Here is a 23,522-nt window from a genome sequence, read left to right as displayed (position 1 = left end):
TTTTTTTTAACAGTTTCCATTTTTTTTTGGGACTTTTTAAAGTTTATTTATTTGAGAGAGAGCACAAGCAGGAGAGGGGCAGAGAGAAGGAGAGACAGAATCCCAAGCAGGCTTGGGATCAACACAGAGCCCAGTAATACAGGGCTAGAACTCCCAAACCGTGAGATCATGACCTGAGCCGAGATCAAGAGTCAGACACTTAACTGACCGAGCCACCCAGGTACCCCAGCATTAGAGTTTTCTAAAACCTAAGTCGATCATTTCATGTATGTCTCTTCCTAATTTTTCCTATTTGTAAGCATATCATGACATTTTCTCATGTTATTTGATATCCTAGAACATAATTCCATTACCAACAAAGGATTCCATTGTGTTGTCTTACTGTAGCAGTTTGGTTACTTACTGTTTCCTCCATTCCCTATGCATTTATATGATACAGATTCCAAGCTCTTGTACACATTAGCCTACTAGAATTTTTATTTTTAACACAGGCTGTTCAAAACATTAGAGCCAGAGCAATTAAGCAAAGGAACACAATCAAGGTGACGGTTCATATTCACGGATGGATCACATCACTAAGGCTACTAGTTAACAACTCTCATTCACCTGCATGACCCTGGATCACCTTAGGGTAGGGCTGGAGGGAATCAGTGAACATTTGAGAAAAAGAAACATCTTTTAGAAATGACACTGACAGGAAGTTCTATAAATAATTCTGCCTCCTAGGAATGCGCGGTATGCAGACATAGATTGAATATAAGTTCCTGGACGAGAAGTCCTCTTTACCTCTGTAGCTTGAGTCAGGTTGAGACTCTAAACAGTGTCATGAAGTAGTAGATATTCACATATTAAAAATAAAATAAGGGGCGCCTGGGTGGCTCAGCTGGTTAAACGTCCAGCTTCATCTCAGGTCATGATCTCGTGGTTCGTGAGTTCGAGCCCCACATGAGGCTCTGTGGTGACAGCTCAGAGCCTGGAGCCTGCTTCGGATTCTGTCTCCCTCTCTCTCTGCCCCTACACTATTCACACTCTGTCTCACTCTCACTCTCTGTGTCAAAAAATAAACATTTAAAAAAGTTAAAAATAAAAGTCAGCATAAAACACAAGTCCACATGTGCCAGAGATGTAAGGACACGATTGGTGACTAGATACTTCCTGGTTTGTTGAGGAATTACTGGGCTGCTCTAAGGCAAACTTTGTTTAACGGGAGCCAAGAACAAGCTTGTCAAGAGGTGGAGTCAGGGGAAGGTTTAAATCAGAGAAGGCTGACGAACTGAAGGTCACCCTACTTGTTCAATGAACTTGCCTTCTGACAAGTGCGAGAAGCGGCAGCAGAGAAGACAGGTGGCACACAACCGAGTCCTCAAGGGGGACAACGGCGCCTAATGGAAAGCAGACAGGCGGGGGAAAGAATGAGAGCGAGGGAAGGGTCAAAGCAGGCACTAAGGAGCGGCTGCACCTGGAGCAGGGCCAGCTGAGGGGCTGTCTACAGCGGCAGGAGGCGAGTTCAGCCATGGCTCGTTCTTCCCCGTGGCTACGGGAGGGGCAACTCCAAAACACAGACGTACTGTTTACATGGTACTAATTCATGTTCATGAGGTTTTTAGGCAAAGGTAAGAAAAGAAAGGATTCTTGGCTGTGTGTCCCCCTCGGTGTTTGGAATATCAAATTCAACCAGAATATAGGGCCTTCTAGAGTTGCCTGCAGTCATAGTAAGTGCATCCTCACAGACAGTGGACTTCCCTCCCAAAAATGGGTTTTGTAGCTGTGCCAAGTACAATAACACGGGAGCAGGGAAATGAATATGACTGCAAACCCAGAAGTCTAATGGTTGATTTTTTTCTGGGCTTTTCCTGCTGGTGGTGGCCGCTTTCCATTCTCTTCCAGAGTTCTATTGGAAGGGTGCTGTCTTTTGTCTTTGACAGAATGTTGTTCCAGGTGTGCCTGTATTTTTACTGTAAATTTTTGTGGCGCTGCCTAAAATTTGTAATGAGGAAGCTGACTGGAAGATGTGAACTGCAACGGATCTGTTACAGTACCAAGCCTGGGGCTTCTAGAACCATGAAAATCGGTAAGTATGAAACAAAGAAGTGAGCAAAATGTAAGCTTGATGGGATTGTGGGTGCAGCACGTTATATTTGTGTATGGTAATTTCTTCTGATAGAGAGGGAGAGAGAGAGGGAGAGCGCACACACACGCACAGGGGAGGGGCAGAGGGAGAGGGAGAGAGAGAGAATCCCAAGCAGGCTCCGTGCCCAGCACAGAGCTCGTTACGGGGCTCACTCTCATGACCATGAGACCATGACCTGAGCCAAAATCCAGAGTTAGACACTTAAGTGACTGAGCCACCCAGGTACCCCTGTTTTTAGTAATTTTAAGCCCCTTGTAAATGTCATTTTTTCATGGCTTTTTTATTGTCACTTCTACAGAAACATCACTGAGGGATTCAAAAAGTAAGGTAAGTGAAACCGTTTCTGTATCTTTCAACAACTTTTCACTTGGAGGCTTACCTCCATCATCAAAAAGTAAACGTTTTAACAAACAAATATATACCAATGGCAATGCAAACTGGGAAAAAAGATTGGTTTGCTCATTACAAGCCATTATACTCTTGATGACACGAGAGCAGCCACCGAATGTGAATTTCTAGGCAGATTTATGACGCGTTATTACTTCATTGTTGAATTTGTCCTCTTTTTTTAAAAAGAACTTTTTTAAAAAACTTTTTTTAAAAAAAACTTTTTTAAAAAGTTTATTTTTTGAGAGAGAGGTAGGGTGAGTGTGAGCAGGGGAGAGGCAAAGCAAGAGGGAGAGAGAGAATCCCAAGCAGGCTCCGCACCATCAGCACAGAGCCTGATGTGGGGCTTGAACTCATGAAACATGAGATCATGACTGAGCTGAAATCAAGAGTCAGAATGTTAACTGAGCAACCCAGATGCCCCAAATCACTTAATTTTATACTCAAAATTTCCCAAGAAAATCAGAGAAGCCACTATGCTAGCTATCACAGCATACAGTTAAGCATCCACATAAAAAAGAAAAATCTGGGGTTTTTTTCAAGATTCTTGAGTATTATTATTTAATTTGATATCCTTAAGACTATGTGCTTCACTCACTCATAGGCATACTGCCCATTAACAATGGAAACCATATACACTGGGTCAGAAAAATAAGCTATGTTTCAATATAAGGATCTTGAAAAAAAGTAAATAGGACAAAAAACTTATGTATTTCTGCTTTATGTTAATTATCTTAATCAGGAAAATTGCACTCCCCCTATTGTGAAAATGTCTAATTTTCTAGAATTCAAACACTAAATCAATTTTTGCTTTTAGCTTAGTTCTAGCTTAGTCTTATTTAGAAGTTCTAAGCAAATACTTGAAGCCCCCCATCTAAAGAGACCCCACTTAAGCCACTGATGCTCGTGACAAGGGAACTGACTGAAACGTGTTTTTCCAGCTGCTGCAGACTTCCGTGAGTGTTCACCCTGATGCTATTGAAAAAACTATAGAAGACATCATGGAACTGAAAAAAATTAACCCCGACATAAATCCACAGTAAGAATGTATTTATGATGTAAACACAGAGCACAGGGCATGCATTTAGTACTTCTGTAGAGCTGAGCTCGCTGGCATGCTCTCCCTCTCTGTGCCCCCACCCCCACAATCATCTGCAATGTTTCTGACTTTCAGATGAAAAATAAGGGGAAAAGGTGCCTTTTTCATATTTGTAAACAGCAGCAACTCTGTACTTTTGTCATGATTTATGCGTAGGCTTCTGAGATGCCATGAATGTGAGAAATCTGATGGATGCCCTACTATCAGAAGGTGAAATCCGGGGAGCCCATTTAGCAGCAGTCGCTCGGGCGACGCCTATTTTACATGAACAGTAAATGTTCACCTTGTAAATGTGCCTAAGTGGATCTGCTCCATCAAAAATATTCCTCCAGTTTATGACAGGCTGATAATGTTGGCGACGGGTCTTAATGCTTGTCAAGGAGACTGGCGTGTGTGGGAGGGATAGATGGTTTTTATATGAAGCCTTTAGAACTTTGTGATTCAGTCATCTTATCTTGGAAATATTAAAATGCATTTGGCATCGTACGTGATGTTTAAAATTAGCTTTATATTTTCCATCGGGTACAGGAGTTTCTCGGTGAAATTTTGGGCTAAGGATGTTGGGCAGAATGAGTTCTGGTGCAGGTATATTTAGAGACAGTTTAGGTAGGTAACAACCAACCTGTCTTTCGGATGTGATAGGCGGGAACTTCGCATGTTACCGCTGAGAAAGGCTTCTAATTGCTAAAGATGGGGAGCTGTGGTTGAAGGGAACGTCAGAGTGCGCTCTGTATAGGGCTGTCTCTTGGAGGGATTCTGGGGACTAATGGGGGCTCATCACAAAATTCCATCTCCACATGGTCTCCAGAGCATCCTTCCGCAGACACTTCAGCTAATTGGGTGTCTGTTCCTTATTCAGTCATGAAGGGTGATTTAATCATACGGCAAATGTCTTTTTGAAACCTCTGACACATATTTTATTTCTTTGGGAAGGTAATAAGAAGGCAATTCATTATTAAACGAAGTTGAACCAAAAATTTAAGAGTGCGGTTGGGCATGAGGGATATGAGACTCACAATCATATTTGGAGACTGGGTTAGATTTAATAGCAGATCTTCTCTGTCTCTTCTGTGAAAGTTATGTTTCATTCAAGAAGCATTTCCTTGCCCTCTATTCTTGTGATTTCCTTTTGGGGGGGGGGGACCCTCATAAGCGGTAGCATGTGTTTTTACATCTCAGTGTGGGCTTCAGTGCTTTTTTTCTACACTGACATGACAAAATGTGATTTTTAGAAATTCAATTTCTGGAAAAAATCAGGAAATAGAAAAGGCTGAGGGAAATATTTTCTAATCTGTCAAGCCATTCCTTCTTTTAACCGCACTTCTTTTTTTGATTTTAATTCCGGGGTAGTTAACATACAACGTCCTATCAGCTTCAGGTGTACATTTTTTCGGTTGGTCTCATTTTTTCCCTTTGTTTGGTTTCTTAAATTCCATATATGAGTGAAACCATATGGTGTTTGTCTTTCTCTGACTTTTTAAAAAGTTTGCTTGTTTATTTTGAGAGAGAGAAAGCAGGGGAGGAGCAGAGGAAGAGGGAGTCCCGAGAAGGCTCCACACTTTGAGCGCAGAGCCTGACACGGGCTCAATCCCATGAACTCTGGGATCATGCCCCAAGCTGAGATCAAGAGTCAGACGCTTAACCGACTGAGCCACCCAGGCGCCCCTCTCTGACTGACTTATTTCACTTAGCATTATACTCTGTAGATGCATCCATGTTGTTGCAAATGGCAAGATCTCATCCCTTTTATGGCTGAGTAATACTCCACTGTCCTGATACCACATGTTCTTTATCCCTTCATCTACAGGTGGACCCTTGGGCTGCTTCTGTAATTTTAACCACATTTGGTTTTAATTACATTTTTTTTTTCAAGATGAAAAATGACTACAGTAAACATGGAATCGTCTCCTCTTGCTCCATCCCGTTTTACTTCTCTCGCTTCTTCCTCCAAATTAACTCTCCTCTCAGGCCTACGCTGATTCTCAAGGTGACCAGTGCCACTGTGCCCTTTTCCTAAATTTAAATCTGATTCAGTTTTCTTGGCGCTGTGGTAACGAATAATTATAATGGCCATTTCACTGAACAGTTTTATTTAAGTTTCGCATTTGGGTTATCTGACCCTGCACTCTAAGTATGGAATAGGTATGCCATCCTAAGATGTGAAATTCTCTATGGCTCCCAGTGTTAAACAATCTTTGAGCCACAAAAGTGAATGACCGTAAAGAAACTTACCAGGAATGCATAAATGTGAAACCCTACCTCTAGATTTAAAAATGCCATCAAACAAGCACGGGAGAATAATTTGCACGAAAGTTGTTTATGTGAACAAGGATCTTGGTGACTATTTAGCCACCTGTTTGATAAATTTGTTCTGTGACTACTTAAGGAGACGGTGTTTCACCTGCTGTGTTGTGATCACAGAAAGTAGCTAGTGATCCTCTGTGTATCACCCTTGCCGGACTGTTTTCTGTCTGGGTGATATGTTTTAAGGGGGCCGTTATTCAAACAGTATCCATTCAGAGAAGACTGTGCAAGATGGTAAAACATGTGAAAACCATGTCCCATGAGAGGGAACTGAAGGAATAGGGCCCTTTTTTTAGCACTGAAGATCAGACTACAAGGGAGAATCGCTGTCTTAAACAGTCGTGGCAGGGGAGAGTTGGAAATTAATCTCCTCAGAGAACAAACTTGGAACCACCTGGTAATAATGAAGGCACATTTTGTTTCAGCGTGAGAAAAAGGCTTCAGACAAAGAGCGAGTCAGAATGGAGTGGGAAGTTTTGTAGTCAGCTTTTCCTCTTGGCTTTGCCTCATCTGCCAGGGATGCTCCCAAGAAGAAGCGCTTTTGTTGTTTTGTGTTGTTGTTGTGAATTTTCTTACCACTGAGGGCTGACACTCTCTCACACACATGTAAGGTGCTTCTGGTTACAGCCGCCTGGTGGGGGGCAGGGCTAACGGGTCCCTACGAACTCATGATCACTTATATTTTCTACATCTTACTTAAATCACCTGCAAAAAGAACTCCCTTGTTTTTTAAACCATATTGTTGCAACTTGGCTTAAGAAATGGCCAGAAGGAGACGAAACTTTTAGCCAAGTTCTTCAACTGTCTATCCATGTGGAGCTTTGGTAAGAAACTGTGCTTCTACTCAAGTAAGAAGTGGTTATGAGACCAGCACAGGAAATGTTGCATTCCTTTATTTTTCTAAATAAACTAAGTATGGCTCTATGTTGAAAGAAAAAAGAGAGAAAGAGAGAAAGAAAAGAAAAGAAAAGAAAAGAAAGGAAAGGAAAAGAAAAGAAAAGAAAAAGGAAGGGAGGGAGGGAGGGAGGGAGGAAGGAAGGAAGGAGAGAGAGAAGGAAAGAAAGAAAAACTGGGCTTCAATTAAATATATCCTGTGTGACTGAGGGTTGATGGAGGGAGGTGGGTGGGGGATGGGCTAGATGGGTGATGGGCACTGAGGAGGACACTTGTTGTGATGGGCACCGGGTGTTGAATATAAGGGATGAGTCACTGGATTCTACTCCTGAAACCAATACTGCACTGTATGCTAACTAACTAAAATTTAAACAAAAATGTGAAGAAAATAACTAAATGAATAAATACACCCCATGTGAAAATTTCCTCCATTTTATATTATGAAAAGTCCTATTACGCACACAACCAGTGAACAAATGCTAAAATATCTGTTTTGTTTTTCCTCACGTGTGTTTCTTCTGTTTTTGAACACCTTAGGCTGGGAATCTCTCTTCAGGCTTGCCTCCTGCAAATTGTTGGCTACAGAAACCTTATTGCAGATGTGGAAAAACTGCGCAGAGAACCGTACGATTCTGATAACCCCCAACATGAAGAAATGCTGTTGAAGGTTAGACCTCGAACACATTTCAGTCCTTCACTTAGGTCAGCTCATGTCCACCAAGCACCTGCCAAGTGCTAGACGCTGCTCAGACGGGGAGGGTACAAAGACGAGTGAGACGTGGGCACTGTGCCCGGTTGGTAAAGCCTACTTTTCTTGCTGGTTCAGATGTGGGAGGCAAATTCTTCCTGAGAAAACTCATGGGAGAAGTTAAATGTAAAGTCCTTTTTTTTTTTTTTTTTTTTTTGGTAATCGGAGAACATCACAGGTGATTTCTCTGAGCTCTTGTATCTGGCTCACGTTTAGGCTGTTTAGCTGTATTGAAAGCCAGGAGGAGAAACAGCACTTGTCCAAGAGTGACCGGGGATTTCCATTTATGACTTTTAATAGACATCAAAGAAGATGAAGTTGGTTTCTGCTTTGGCAATAGCCCTCCTGGGAAATTACCTAAGATCTTATTGCTGATTATTTATTCATGTAACTCGGAGAGTATTAGAAGAGGAGGTTAAGGTTTATACCTGGTTTATTAAAACTGTTAGAAGAGCAATATACAGTTCTGGCTGTCCAAGTAAAAACTTAAAAATCTCGTATGATCTGACGGTGCGTTATGAAATACCAATAAAACTTGACCTCCACACTGAATCTGGAGCTTAAGAAATTAAGACCAACCTTCAGAACTATTCATCTAAAATATTTTCTCAATTCACTTCTGAAAACAGATGCTTTTTAAGATGGAGTGCTTCCTTGTCTTTGCTAGGATACAAAAAGACGCTAACGAAATTGGAAGAAAACATTGGGTTAGCTGCCTTAACTTTATTGAAACGTGTCACCAGGAGCTGTAATTTTAAGAATGCATATCCTGCCGTGTTTCTGTGTATGTAAATGCGTAAGCAGATGACTCACTGGTCTCTGCTAATTTGTGCTGTAGCTGATGTGAATCCCTAAGGCTAAAAGAAGCTTCATTCTTTGCGGTAGTTTTCTTCTTCCACTTCTGCTGTGCTTAAATTTACCTAACCTACTGGGCTAAATAAACTTCATTTCCTTTTATTGCCTTTTCCATTCTATGTTCCGATCGAAGTAGTCAAGTTCAATTAAAACGACTTCAAGGTGAGAAACAAGAGGGGAATGAAAGAGAAACGAGATGGTGGAATTAAGAGTGGCCACAAGCAGCTGAAGGTTTCCTTGGAGTGCCGCGATGCCTTCAGATTCAGACATTTGGGTGCCTGCGGTGCTCTGTGTTAGCTGATCCGTTGTGTGCGTGCCTGCTGTACTGTCTTAGCTGATCCGCACCGTGTGTGTGCTGGCACATAGCAGGTTTTCAACAAATACAGGTGAACGCGTGAATCACCGTGGTTCACTGGATACTAAAAGTCAAGAACTTTTATGACATACCTTTCATCTCTGGTCATTTGATTCTGTCTGTGTTATTTTTTATTGTCACAGCTGTAAGAGGTAAGGTGATGGTTTGTAACTTTGCAGCTGAGCAGACTACAAGCATTTCAGTCCAGACTCTGATCCACACAGCCAGTAAGTTATAAAACAAGGACTGTCCGCTATTGTGCCAGGCACTTTGAGGAAAGGCATCTTTTTTACGCTTCAGTGGCTTGCGAGCGAACTTGGGACATACTATGCATCTACAAAAAAATCACTAAACCCTATCCAGACAGATCCCTCAAAATATCTCTTAAATGTTTTCCATGCCCACCAGCTTATTCTAGCATCATCTCCAGCTTGGGTTGTTATAATTGCCTTTTAATTCTGCCACTAAGTGTTCGCGTCCTCCCTTCCGTCTTCTAAAATACTGCCGGAGGGATTGTCTAGTCATGTTATTCGCTAGGTTGAAAACTTCAGCTTCCCTGTGTCTGCCACAACAAAGCCCATGCTTCTTAACGTGGCGTTCTGGACCCTTTCCAGCCTATTTCTCCAAGCTGTATCTCCTGTATCCACCCCACTCAGTCATTCAGCTGACCCAGAACAGGCCATGCCATCCCATACACCCAGGCATTTGCTCATGCGGTTCCCTCTATTACCTATTCTCACCACAAAAGCCAGCTCTTTTTAGAAATCCTTATCCGTTCGGGGCGCCTGGGTGGCGCAGTCGGTTAGGCGTCCGACTTCAGCCGGGTCACGATCTCGCGGTCCGTGAGTTCGAGCCCCGCGTCGGGCTCTGGGCTGATGGCTCGGAGCCTGGAGCCTGTTTCCGATTCTGTGTCTCCCTCTCTCTCTGCCCCTCCCCCGTTCATGCTCTGTCTCTCTCTGTCCCAAAAATAAATAAAAAACGTTGAAAAAAAATTTAAAAAAATAAAATAAAAAAAAGAAATCCTTATCCGTTCAATTTTGAAATCTTCTCCAGTCTCCCCAGGAACACCTCGGAGCGCGATCTCTATTCTCTTCTTCGGTTTATTCACGTTCCAAGTATGATAATAAAAACAGTAATCATAAAACATTCAGTGAATGTTTAGCACATGTTAACCTTTACAGTAAATGTTTTACAACATCATTTCATTTAATGGTCACAATAACCTTGTGGTGAGATACTGCCATTATCCCCATTTTCAGATGAGGAAAATGAGGCTGGGCAGTTAAGTACTGCACAAGCTCACGTGGTAAGGAAGGGCTCCACGCTGCCTCTCAACGGAGAGCCCGTGTCTTGTTCCCATTTGTATTTCCAGAGGCTGGCCCATGGTTTGTGTTTAACTCCCTGATATTGGCGTCTTTATCTTTAAAATGGACAATAATACCCTTGTTACCTACTCCATAAAACTTTTAGGGCAAGAGTCAGCAAACTAAAGCCTGTGGGCCAAATGTGGCTGCCACCCTTCTTTGTAAATAAAGTTTTGTTGGAACATGTCCACTCATTGATGTATGTATGGTCTGTAGCTGCTTCTGTACGACAATGGCAAAGTGAAGTAATTGGAGACTGACCATATGGCCACCAAAGCCTAAAATATTTAATATCTGGCCCTTTACAGACAAAGTTTGCCAACCTCTGATTTAGAAGCTCTGGTAATAGATTAGCCATATTGTTTAAGTGCTCTGACTTATAAACGTGGGAGACCATCATCAGTGCTTATACTCAGAGTCTTAAAGTATAAAAAAAATCTGGATTTTAGGATCATTTAAACATTGGCTGAGACGAAAATGAAAAACATCACCTTATGTTCACACAGCACTGTCCATATGAGCTATTCAAATGGACATTTCTATTAAACATTTGCTAAACCACATAAATAATAAAGGGAAAATTTTATGTGGATTCATGTACCTAATAGAAAAAAATATAGCCTAGAATTGAAAGATCCTCTCTTGTTGGGAAGAGATAATCCCATGGTGGCCTTGGTGAGAAGCGGCTTCTCCTCGAATGAATGGGTGGACAAACGGCCTTGTCCTTGCTCTTCTTTTTTTTAAGTGTCTAGGTATTTTGAGAGAGAGAGAGAGAGAGAGAGAGAGAGAGAATCCAAGCTGTCAGTGCAGAGCCCAATGCAGGGCTCGACCTCATGAACCGTGAGATCATGACCTGAGCTGAAATCAAGAGTTGTATGCTTAACAAACTGAGCCACAAGCACCCCTGCCTTGCTGTTCTGCAGCAGACCTAAGACAAGGAGAAAGTGCTGAAACAAGCTTGTGTCAAAGGCTCAGTGCAAAGAGAACAGAGTTAAGCAGAGCCAGGGCCGTGACAGAGGACGGTGTGACTCAGAGTGCAGCTTCCACACCCAACTTGTCATCTGGCACAGGAATCACCCTCTCTGTCTCTGGTCTCCTGCCCTGGCAAGTGGCTTTGTAGTAACTGCACTCCCAACAGCACAGTTTAGATGGCTGAGTTCCTCAGGGCACCCCTCGTCAGAGGCCCACTGCCTTCATTCGGATTTCTGGTCAGCTCCCGACATGCCAGAAATGACCTCATCCTTCAGGGCCAGCCTGCCTCCTACCCTTACTTTTTCAGAGAATAGCCTGTCTATCAGAAGAGAACCCAGTAGCTCAAGTATTCTCACAGGAAATATACCCATGGTAGCACTTTATATAAGTACTTTAGCATAATCGACTTTTCATTTTCTGAGAAAGTGACCCTTATTAAAGCAGATAGGATTAAGAACATAATTAAGAACACTTTTTAGCCATTAGTCCAATCTGTCATGATACATAAAATTATTAAAGTGGAATTTCTTTTTTAAGCATTTTATTATTAAAACTTCTTACTCCCCTAAACTAAGTATTGCCCCCAGCGAATGAGGTTTATCACCTACCTATAGAAATGAAATGTTTGCTTTTGCCATTTCACTCTACTCACTCAGTGAACCCAGAGATTTTTAAACTGTGTAGGGCCCTGAGATTACTTCCAATTATTAGTCAAATGAATGTGATGAGCTTTACAAACTGTTCCCCTTTGTTCTTGCTTTTTTCATTGTGATAGCACTCAAATCAGTTCCTAGAGGAAAAAGAGACCTTTTCTCTCATTTTTTAGGACTCTTGTTGAACTCAAACATTTTCTGTCTTGATGAATGCAGAGCACTGGCAAATTCTCATCCGGGTGTTATAAGACGATTTCTTATGCTCATGTTTGCTACTTTGCTTTCAAGGCTGATAGATATACTTTCTTTCCTCTGAAATTTTTCTCTCAACCTTTATTTATTTTTTATATGTTTATTTATTGGCGGGGCGGGGGGTAGAGAGTGAGGGAAAGAGAGAAAATCCCAAGCAGCCCCCAGGCTCAGCACCAAGCCCAACATGGGGCTGGATCTCACAAACCTTGAGATCATGACCCGAGCCAAAATCAAGAGTCAGACACTTAACCCACTGAGCCGCCCAGGAGCCCCTCTCATAGTTCAGCCTGCATCCATCTGTTGTGCTACTAACATAATGTATCCCTTGAATTGTATCTTTTTTGGTTAGTGTTTCCTTTCATTGAATATTATGTTCTATCCTGTGTCAGATATGTGACAATTTACTATAAAGGAAGCTGCTTGTGGGGCGCCTGGGTGGCTCAGTCGGTTGGGCGTCCGACTTCAGCTCAGGTCATGATCTTGCAGTCCGTGAGTTCGAGCCCCGCATCGGGCTGTGGGCTGACAGCTCAGAGCCTGGAGCCTGCTTTCAGATTCTGTGTCTCCTTCTCTCTGTGACCCTCCCCTATTCATGCTCTGTCTCTCTCTGTCTCAAAAATAAATAAACGTTAAAAAAAATTAAAAATAAAAAAAAATAAAAAATAAAAAAAAATAAAGGAAGCTGCTTGTGTATTACTGTTCTCTATAGGATTTAAAATCCACGTAACAGAAAAAAACTATTTCGAAGTTGAATTATGGAGGTGCCTGGGTGGCTCAGTCAGTTGAGTGTCCGACTTCAGCTCAGATCATGTCAGATCAGCTGTCAGCCTGTCAGCGCAGAGCCCAATTTGGATCCTCTGTCACCCTCTTTCCATGCCCCTCCCCTGCTCGTGCTCTCTCAAAAAATAAAAAACATTTTTAAAAAGTTATGTCTGAAATACTAATATGAAAATTTTACATTTGTATTTGTCCCTGTCATAATAAAGATAAAATATAAAGTATTATTAATAGTCTAAAAAGTAAATTTGCTTATACGCCCATCTCTATGTATTTGAACTAATAGTGTGAGCATTATATATTTATATGGCTGTAGGTCTCTTTCTCAAGTAATAGTATGTGCTAAATCTATCTTTCTATAGAAAACCTAGAGGGGCGCCTGGGTGGCTCAGTCGGTTAAGCGTCCGACTTCAGCTCAGGTCACGATCTCGCGGTCCGTGAGTTCGAGCCCCGCGTCGGGCTCTGGGCTGATGGCTCAGAGCCTGGAGCCTGCTTCCGATTCTGTGTCTCCCTCTCTCTCTGCCCCTCCCCCGTTCATGCTCTGTCTCTCTCTGTCTCAAAAATAAACAAACATTAAAAAAAAAAAAAGAAAACCTAGAAAAATAGAACCAGTTTAAGAAGAGCATAATGTTTAAAGTTTCTATTTGTCAATTAATATATAACTGGAATCAAAATTCCCCTTGGTAACTCTGAAAAATGGTCATATATTTTGAGGTTTGTTCACGAACATGACTGATCTTCCTTCATCCAGTAGATGACACTTAGTTTACTGTCCCCTCTGTTATAGGTGAGAAATGAAACTCAAGTCAGCCCACTTTTCTTTTTGTTAATAATGCTACGAAAAATTTTGCTATAGAGTTAGATAGCAATTTTCTGATAATTTAAATAATACATGGCCTCAAATTTTTCCCTTTTTGCCCTTTACCTTCATTCTCTTAAATATTTTTGAGGATCTTTTGTAGGTGATTATATAGTTCTATTTTTTATTAGAAATTAAATCAGAGGGGTGTCTGGGTCGCTCAGTTGGTGAAGTGTCTGACTTCAGCTCAGGTCATGATCTCGCAGTTCGTGAGTTTGAGCCCCGCGTCAGGCTCTGTGCCGACAGCTCGGAGCCTGGAGCCTCCTTCGGGTTCTGTGTCCCCCTCTCTCTCTGCCCCTCCCCCACTCATGCTTTCTCTGAAAAATGAATAAACTTAAAAAAAAAAGAAATTAAATCAGAAAGATGGAAAACGCTAAAATATAGACAGACACATTCCATAACTACCAGGGTAATGACATGATCACATGTCATGTAGCCTCTGGAAAATTCCACTATATACTCATAAGAGAGGGAAAAGGCAAATAACCTCTTGGTTTTATTATGACATGGTCTTCACTTCCCAGACGCCTTCAGAAGGTCTTGGAGTCCCTCCCAGGGGCCTTCAGACCACTGTGAGAACTCCTGCCACAGATAACTGAAATACGGTGAAACCTTTATACCATATTTGCATACATTCAGCTTTGTAAAGTTCCTTCTTCAGATACCGAGTACAAAATCTGAGCCAATGGGAAAGAGAATGTGTGTTTGTATCAACAGGCTAATTTTCTGTCTTGTCTTCCAGTTATGGAAATTCTTGAAGCCTAATACTCCACTGGAATCTCGGATTTCTAAGCAATGGTGTGAAATTGGCTTCCAAGGTGATGATCCTAAAACAGATTTTCGAGGAATGGGACTTCTGGGCCTATACAATTTGCAGTAAGTAAATGGAGAAGGGTCAAGTATTAAAAAGTGATGTTGGGGCACCTGGGTGGCTCAGTCGGTTGAGCGTCCGACTTTGGCTCAGGTCATGATCTCGCAGCCTGTGAGTTCGAGCCCCGCGTCGGGCTCTGTGCCGACAGCTCAGAGCCTGGAGCCTGTTTCGGATTCTGTGTCTCCCTCTCACTCCCTGCCCCTCCCCCACTCATGCCCTGTCTCTCTCTCTCTCTCTCTCTCTCTCTCTCTCTCTCAAAAATAAACATTAAAAAAAAAATTTAAAAAGTGATGTTGTGGTCACATGCAAATGATAAAGTTATTTGTTCCAAAAGCCACCACACAGAAAACTCCAAGAAAACACTGACGTCCTCAGACAACTCAGGTTCCTAAACGTCGAAGAGGTGCTTCCATCTTCCTTTTCTTTGGCAGACTTTATTGTGTTTTATAAGTGGATCTCAAATGTTTTTATTTTTAATTTTATTTTACGAAAAGTTGAAGTATGTACAAAACCACACGGAAGACTCGAGAACCCCTTACACTGCCCACGTGCAGTAATTATCAGGGTCTGAAATACCCACAACGCTCATTCTTTTGGCAGAAGCAGATTAATGAAAATCCTGTACCGTCTGTCACTTCACCCTCATATTTCAATATGCAGCTCTAAAAAAACCCGTATTAACCTTATATTAACAAGGACTCCTTGGTGTCATCTGTACCCAGTCCATATTTCCCAGCTCTCTCAAAAAAGCCAAAAATGTCTTTTTATGGCTGTTTTCTCCTAATCTGGTTCCATACGAGATCCATACACATCGCACTTAGTTATTATGTGTCTCCTCCCCATGTGCCTGTTCCTTTTGCCCCTCCCCAGGGTCACTGACTTGTGCAAGATTCCAGGTCAGCTATCCTCTAAAATGTCCCATGGTCTGGATTTTCTGTTTGCACCGGTACCCATGGCCTGTATTTCCTGAAAACTGGAGGTATCTGGAAAGGCCTGTGCTGAGTTGGATCAGAGGAATCACAGCCTGATGTCTCCATTGTAAAGTCCCCCCCATCAGCCCTTTATCTGAGCATCTCATCTTTCACTGATAGTCACTGGACCAGTTAATTAACTGTGTAAAAAGTGCTTTTCCAATCCTGTGATTCTTCCCACAGTTGTTGGCTGGAATTCTGTAAAGACTCAGTTTCCTTCATCAACTATGGTTATTTAGTTTCTCTAAAAGAGAGGCAAGACAGATGCTCAATTTTTCTATTTAATTGACAATGTTCAGAGTGAGGAAGGAGTTGGTGCCCTAATTCCCTTGTTAGTGATCAAAAAAAATTTTTTTTTGCTTTGGTTTTTAAGTATCATTTTTAATTCCTGGTTCTTATATGTTTATTATAATTCAAATAATAGTGCTCATCATTTTTTCATGTTTAAATTAAGTCACATGTAGTCATTATTTTTCAAGCCAAAGGGAGTCCTGTTGGCTCTTTGTCCTTTGCTACCATCCTGTTAGTGAGGATAGTAATGTATTTTTAAAAGAAACTAAGCCTGAGGTGCCTGGGTGGCTCAGCTGGTTAAGTGTCTGACTTCAGCTCAGGTCATGGTCTCATGGTTCATAAGTTCGAGCCCCGCGTCAGGCTCCGTGCTGACAGCTCAGAGCCTGGAGCCTGCTTCGGATGCTGTGTCTCCCCCTCTCTCTGCCCCTCCCCCACTCACACTCTGTCTCTCAAAAATAAATAACCATTAAACATTTTTTAAATAAATAAATAAAATTAAACACCTCTGTATGATAAGCCACCATAAGCAAAGTGAAAAGACGAGCCAAGGCCGACACTCACGTAAGTGACAGAGGATCCCGATCTGTACGGTTACTTAGTTGTTTGAAGACATCTTTAGATATGCTGGACCAAAAAACAGGAAACGTAGATGGCCAACAAAAATATGAAAAAAGGCTCAATTTCATTAATAATGAAACTATGTATCAAAACTGCTGACTGTGGTTTGAACCTTTCTGAGAGAAAATTCAAGAGCTTGTTTCAGGCTTCCGATTTATGTGGGAAATACGTACACATGATATTAAACAACATACGCTAGCATTTTATTTTGTTACTGCCATTATTAAGTACTTTCTGTGATGCGTTTTAGAAGGTATGTCACTTTGTGTATTTTTAGGAACTTTCATTGCCCTTTGCCCCCAGGGCAGAATTTTGCTTTTAGCACCATGAGATATTGTCCATCCATCCAGAATTCAAATACCCCGTGACTATCCTCCAAGAAGAATGCACTTGAAACACATGGTCTCTCACCTCCTCTATTCTCTTCCTCTCTCGGCCCCTTGGCTGTCGCAGCCTCTGCGCGTGTCCCTTCCTTCAGGCCACTGAGGAGCTTCATTCTGCCCCCCTTGTCCATAACCCTTCTTACTACAAATATCCTTTGCTCCCTGGGGAAAGGCAATGAGCATAACTCAAATTTCAAACCTACCAGATACATTTCTAAATCTAAGTGGGTTTTACAACTACCCTACTCTACTGTCATTATATTTGGGAAATTCTGTTATGAAAAGCTGTCTCTCCTCTGGAAGAGCTGAAGCAAGTGGTAAACTCGGAGTGCAGAACGTCCCAACGCTGCATGAAAATGAGTGCATCAGGCAGGAACAGAGCTGTGGTTTTCTTTCCCTCCAACTGCAGGTATTTTGCGGAAAGGGACGCCGCGGCAGCCCAGCAGGTCCTCTCGGACTCCCTTCATCCAAAATGCAGGTAATTGCTGAAAATCAAAGCTGGACGAGGCTTACAGATTAGGCAGAAGGAACTTCTCCTTCACGGATAGGTCGGTGAGATTCTCAGGAGCCTCACCCCACCGGAAGTGAGGCTTCAAGCTCTTTCAAATGAGCCCTCTGGACAAATACTGAATAGGAGGGTTAAACCTGCAGGTACTCAATCCCTCCTGGGATTCAGGAGGGAAAGTGAGATAAGTATTTAAAGGACTGATAACAGTGCTGGTGCCCAGAGGATTAAAGAGGCGGGCGTGGAAGAAGGAGAGAGAGGAGTCTGGAAGCAGTATTTCAGAGACCAGGGAGCCTGATGGGGGAACAGAGGGGAGAGTGGGAGTCATGAAGTCAGGGGCCCAGTGAGAAAGTCTAGAAGGCTGAGGCTTTTTTAGTTTTCTTGGTAAAAATCTAGAGTCTAAATATTTTACATTTTCATTTACCTTCCTAAACTTTTTTTCTTTAACTGATTACATGAAGGGATATCACTAAAGAGGAAACAAGGTATTTTTTGTTTGCTTTTGTGTTTTGTTGCTTTTATTTCATTTTAGAATAAGTATTAGTAAGAATTTTAAAAGCAGTACAAATTCATGAAAAAATTTTCAAAAAAAAAAAACATTGCCCAACTTTTTATCTAATATACTTCATCATATGTGGGTTGAAGGAAAACCACGGTAGACAAACCCAACAGAAAATTTCAAACAGCCCTCTATAGCCATGGCTCTATCTGGTTGGAGAAGCATGTCAAACACTCTGCCTCAGGGCTGAACACATCTCCACACGTGCTCCACCTCATATCCTCCCCAGAGAGGGACATTTTACTTGGGAGTTTTGTTGCATAGAGCAATTCTGCTCTTCTAGTAATCTGTTTCTAATTTCATTATTAAATATTTAAGTCTTATGAATAGTAGTTATTATATACACTTACTGTGTGTAAGCAGTTCTGAAATTTTACAGCCATGTGTTTGTATCACTTCTTTCTCCTCAGCATGCCAACTTGCTTGTTGGTGTTCATATTTAATAAATAAATGCAAAATTTTATCAGACCATTCTCAAAAATTCAAAAGCAGGTTGACTTTGCCCCCACCACCTTACTATTATACTTATTCTAGCTTCATTTGCCTCAGGTTCATTAAATAAACTATACTTTCTGATTTATATTTACAATCTTTTTATAAATTACATTTTCATTTTTTTTACCTTTTACTTACTTTGAGAAAAACAGTAAAATCACTTAGCTCTTTCCTGATATATCACAGGGTTAAAATCAAGCTATTTTAATTTTTTAACTATATTTTCTGAATTGCATATTTCTGTAATGTATAGACCCTGAACTCCATCTAATTAAAATTGTGTGGGGAGTCTGCATATAGACTCAGGTATTCCCCAAAGACCATCAGCAAAAAACACATGAATCCTCCATGGTCTTTGGGAAGTGACAAGAAGCTTAAAATATTTTTGGATGAATCATTAAAAGGTGATGAATTTTATCTGTGAGACATTCTCAAAGAAAGACTTTATATAGTTTTATCTCTCGTGTCAGCCAGCAGAGAGGATGTATTTGAGAGTTTGTGTGAATACTCTTATTTAAGAAGAGACGTGTGTGTGTGTGTGTGTGTGTGTGTGTGTGTGTGTGTATACATGTACATAAAGCTACTGTGCTTTTGTCTCTTAAGCTATCATAAAATTGAGGAGATGATGTTCAAATATTAATCACTTCAAATTGGTGGTAAATGTCAGTAAACACAAAACAGAGTGTTTGGGAAATGCTACTATCCTTCATCAGTGTCAAAAATAGGTATATAATGATGACTTGTGATAGCAATGTAGGTTGTGTGAGGCCCTGAATATATTAGGCATTCAGCAGCAATATCTATTAAGGAAAGCTCTCTCCCGTCTATCCTTCAGCAAGCATTACACATCATTATCGTTGCCTTGTAAACCCCCATCTATTGAGTCCCACAGTAGCTTGAGGGATATAAGTAGATTCAAGTTTACAAGGAGAATTTTGACTGTTTGATTATTTGTTGTTGTGTGTTTCTTGAAGAAAGGGATTCATTCCGTTTGGGCCAGGGTATCCTCAGTAATCACATAAGTGGAGGGCATTTGGCCTTTCTTGTATTTCCAATGCAGAGAGAGATTTCATTTAACACAGAGACACTGTGCATAAAGCTTCGTTAAGAGAAAACAGGTGCTTATAACTTTGTCTATATAGAGTCTCTTAAATTTCACACCTAATTCATTTTAGTTGGATGTGAGTCTTTGAAGTAAAAATCTCCTCACGCCTTTTTAGCTGGTTGGTTGATTGGTTAGTACGCGGTTACACTTTAAAAAGAGGTGGCATATTTTAACATGAATTAAAGGCAGTTTCTCTGAATTGCAGCCAGTCATTTACAGAGTAGAAAGTCCATAGAGTTAAATGTCAACTTTGTATCATGTTTTTGTGGTCTTTTGCTGTGTGTCTTACACGTGTGTCTTTTAGTGTAGTGTTTGCAGTGTATTCTAGAGAACCCTGCTTAGATAGAAGCTAAATGTTCCTAACTCTAGTTTTAAAATGTTATTTAGTTCAAATGCTAACCACATTTTCTAGTGTGAAATGAGGGTTACGTTAGCCACAAAGAAAGTCGGACGTGGATCCCGCTTACAAAACCGTGGCGGCATGGAGTGGGGGAGAATAGGGAGGACTGCCAAGTCCACAAGCTAAGGGAAGGCAAGGCAGGATTTTCAGAATGCATCTGAGAGGGCCCTCTCTACAGTCTTAGTCAGAAGCCCAGATTATAACACGGAGTACAGTGGAACTGCTACAGGTTAGCTGCCTTAGTTTAGCCAGAGGCCTTGCCGTAGCACTTGTCAGAGTTTGTAAAGCCTACCTATCCTTCCCTCCCCCTCCCTGCCTTCCTTTCCTTCACTAGCTCACTACTTCTTTAATCAATAAACATTTATTTGGCATCTACTGTGAGCCAGACATCACAAATAAGACTGACTAGGATAAATGCCATGAGATAAAACCAAAGGAGATGCAGTGGGGAATCGTGAGAGAGCAAGGGAGCATCAGAAGACACACATCCCAGGCAAAGGTTCATGGAGAAAGTATCGTTTGATAATTAATGATCCCGTAAAAAAGTGGCCTTAAGGACTCTCTCCCACTGCTGCACTAAAGGGAATAGGGGATAAGTAGCAGGGCTTTAAATAATCCCATTTCTGACATCTACATAAATTATATTGTGGATTTTTAATTGATAACATTTAAATTGATTAGTGTTTGATAACTGAGTTACAGACATCTAGTCAACAGTTTTAGTATGAGCATTCCAAGAGAACAAGGACCAAGTAGAGATTAAAGCTTATTTCTTTATTCATTTACTCAGCAAATTCAGCAAAGCGGAATGGGAGAAGAAAAGGATGGACAAAGCAATTGGGTGAGTGTGGGATTTCATTCATATATAGAGGTTGTCAGTTGGAACTAAAACCGGAACAAAAATATCCTAAGAACACCGTAAAGGATGACGAAGATGACAAATGTCCTGATGGAAATATATAACCCAGGTGAACTTTTAAAAGGATGTGTTTATGGGGCGCCTGGGTGGCGCAGTCGGTTAAGCGTCCGACTTCAGCCAGGTCACGATCTCGCGGTCCGTGAGTTCGAGCCCCGCGTCAGGCTCTGGGCTGATGGCTCGGAGCCTGGAGCCTGTTTCCGATTCTGTGTCTCCCTCTCTCTCTGCCCCTCCCCCGTTCATGCTCTGTCTCTCTCTGTCCCAAAAATAAATAAAAAACGTTGGGAAAAAAAAAAAAAAAAAAAAGATAAAAGGATGTGTTTATATGTGTTTGGATCTATTTGTATGGTTCTATGGTACTATTTTTGCCTTTGGCCAAGTGACAACATTTAAAATGTTAAACTATATGCACATGATTTTCAGAAACCATCATTTAGAATTGCACTTGGTAGTTTTAAGGATTTTTATCAAGTATCAATTTATTGGATTATATAAATTTACTTTAGAAGCCTTTTTTTAAATTCCCCTTTGCATTCAAAAATATTGTTGAATGGAGAACTCCCTTGTTTAATGTGATGGATTTGTGTTACTCTGAGACTTAAGTACTCAGTTCCATTTAATTTTTGATAGGCATGTAGAAACGGAACTAGGAAATATACCCTGAGTGCTAAGATACTTATTTAAATTCTCCCCCATCTTAAAAGTAATATATAACTCATTACGGAAAATCTAGAAAATATAGGCAAGTAAACAAAAAAAAAAAAAAATCACCTCAATCTTATTACTCTCAGATACCATAGTAATATCTGGTGGCATTTCATTCTCCCCTGTTTTTTGTGCACATCTGTGTGTATATAATAAAACCTGGCTTGTTTTATACATAATGTTTCCCACTTAAGTAGTCTTTAGAAATACAGTAGTTATTGGCTGTAATGTATCATAAGAGATTACCACAACTCATTTCACCAATCACCTTTTTTAGAATATGTGAATAGCTTCCATGTCTTTGCCATTATAAGTAATGCTATAATGAGTACCCTTGGGTATAAAGCTCTTAGTTTCAGATTTTTTTCTTCTTATATATTTAGAAATAAAATTACCAAATCAAAGCATATGGATTCTCAATTCCCTTGGTTACATTACTGGTATTTTGATAAGTTATGAAATTCAGGGTAAAGATAGGATAGAGAGGGAAGCCAACCTTCCACTCTGATATCTTATAAGTCATTTAAAAATTAGGTTATATTTTTCAATGCTTATGTGACACACAGTTGGTTTTGTGGTTTACGCTTTACAGGTACTCGTTTGCAATTGTGGGCATCAATATAACTGACCTGGCGTATAATCTACTGGTGAGCGGAGCGCTAAAAACTCACTTCTACAACATTGCCCCAGAAGCTCCAACACTGTCTCATTTCCAGCAAACATTTTGTAAGTGTCCTACTGCTTAAACAGCAATATAGTTTCTATGGAACACTCTACGCAAGGGGCAAAGCGGAGAGATCTTTGCAATTTGGCTGCTTTGGGGTCTTTGAAGTTCCCCTTTGGTTTTGGTTTTGTTGTCTTCTTCTTAAAATGCAACAGTAATATTTGCAGGCATCGTGGATTTTTCTCTTTCCCAGCTCTTGCTTAATATTCAGGGTATCAGCTTCTGGTCTGGGTGTCTCCCTCCCTCTGATCCAGCATGGCACAGCACTTAAGAGCCTGGGTTCTGAAGACAGCCTGAGTCGACTCCTGGGTCTATGCTTACCAGACTCTCTAAGCCTTAGTTATGGCATCTGTAAGATGAGTCCTTTCCTTATAGAGTTGCCATGAAGATAAAGTGAGATCATGGATACAAAGTTTTCATTAGCCAGTTCCACACTTGGTGCTCAGGGAGCACGAGAAAGAGGGAGTGCTGGTTTCGTGGCTGATACTGAGAGTTGGCAGCGTTGCCACTGGTAGTACTCTTCCCGCTTTCCCTACTACTGCCACAGACGGAAGATGTGTAGCCCCCCCGGATTAGATGCTGCAGAGGTAAGTATGAATGAGGGGTATCCTCTGGAGTTGCAGTTATAGTGAGGTTTCAGAAGATAAAGACCAAGATGATATGACAGAGCCCTGGAACGTTTTTCTGCATTCTTAGAGACACAATCCTAAAATCTGAATGGCATCACGATCCTTGAGGGCCAGACACAGACTGGTTTGGAGGAACATGGACAGATGTTCTAAATCATCAAGCGACTCAGGCAGTTTAAAGGAGAAATGTCATCTAAACCATTTACACCACGCTTGCTGCACTGAGGGCCTTGTACCCAGGATTTCTTAGCAAAAAAAAAAAAAAAATTCTAAGTTTTGCCTCTATTTTATATTTCTTTCAGCTCTTCTTTTCTGCTAATTTGCTAAGCAGTTCTGCCGCTCTAAGTATGGTTAAGACACAGATGCTCATCTCAAATCCACCGCAGGGGCATGCTGGTCCCCATTTCATTTTTACAATGTGACAGAATTAACAGCAATTTATTTTCTCTAAACTCCTAAATTAATAGTGATTCTATTATCTAGCATTTTGTCTTTTTAAATATCTGCTTAATCAGGACTTCTGGTTGATGATGGCATACTTAATGCATTTATTATGCTCCCTTTTAAAACTTCACTGAAGTTGGGGTGCCTCGGTGGCTCAGTCGGTTAAGCATCCGACTTCTGATCAGGTCATGATCTCACAGTCCGTGATTTCGAGCCCCGCGTCGGGCTCCGTGCTGACAGCTCGGAGCCTGGAGCCTGC

At 41.2% G+C, this 23,522-nt stretch overlaps 1 protein-coding gene across 1 annotated transcript in view; it reads left to right on the top strand.

Annotated features, from left to right (window-relative positions):
- Positions 1-23,522, top strand: part of ELMOD1 (ELMO domain containing 1) — a 40,202-nt gene that overhangs the window by 9,050 nt on the left and 7,630 nt on the right. The window contains exons 2-9 of the mRNA XM_060604592.3: positions 1,926-2,071; positions 2,430-2,458; positions 3,460-3,557; positions 7,353-7,482; positions 14,390-14,523; positions 17,191-17,259; positions 20,636-20,686; positions 22,059-22,192. Of these exons, the coding sequence (XP_060460575.1) occupies positions 1,926-2,071; positions 2,430-2,458; positions 3,460-3,557; positions 7,353-7,482; positions 14,390-14,523; positions 17,191-17,259; positions 20,636-20,686; positions 22,059-22,192 (791 nt within the window). The remainder of the gene's footprint in view (positions 1-1,925; positions 2,072-2,429; positions 2,459-3,459; positions 3,558-7,352; positions 7,483-14,389; positions 14,524-17,190; positions 17,260-20,635; positions 20,687-22,058; positions 22,193-23,522) is intronic.

This window comes from Panthera onca, chromosome D1 (assembly GCF_046562875.1).
Source record: "Panthera onca isolate mPanOnc1 chromosome D1, mPanOnc1 haplotype 2, whole genome shotgun sequence".
NCBI lineage: Eukaryota > Metazoa > Chordata > Mammalia > Carnivora > Felidae > Panthera > Panthera onca.
The sequence above is the reverse complement of the archived record's forward strand: the minus strand, read 5'-3'. Positions and strand labels throughout refer to the sequence as shown.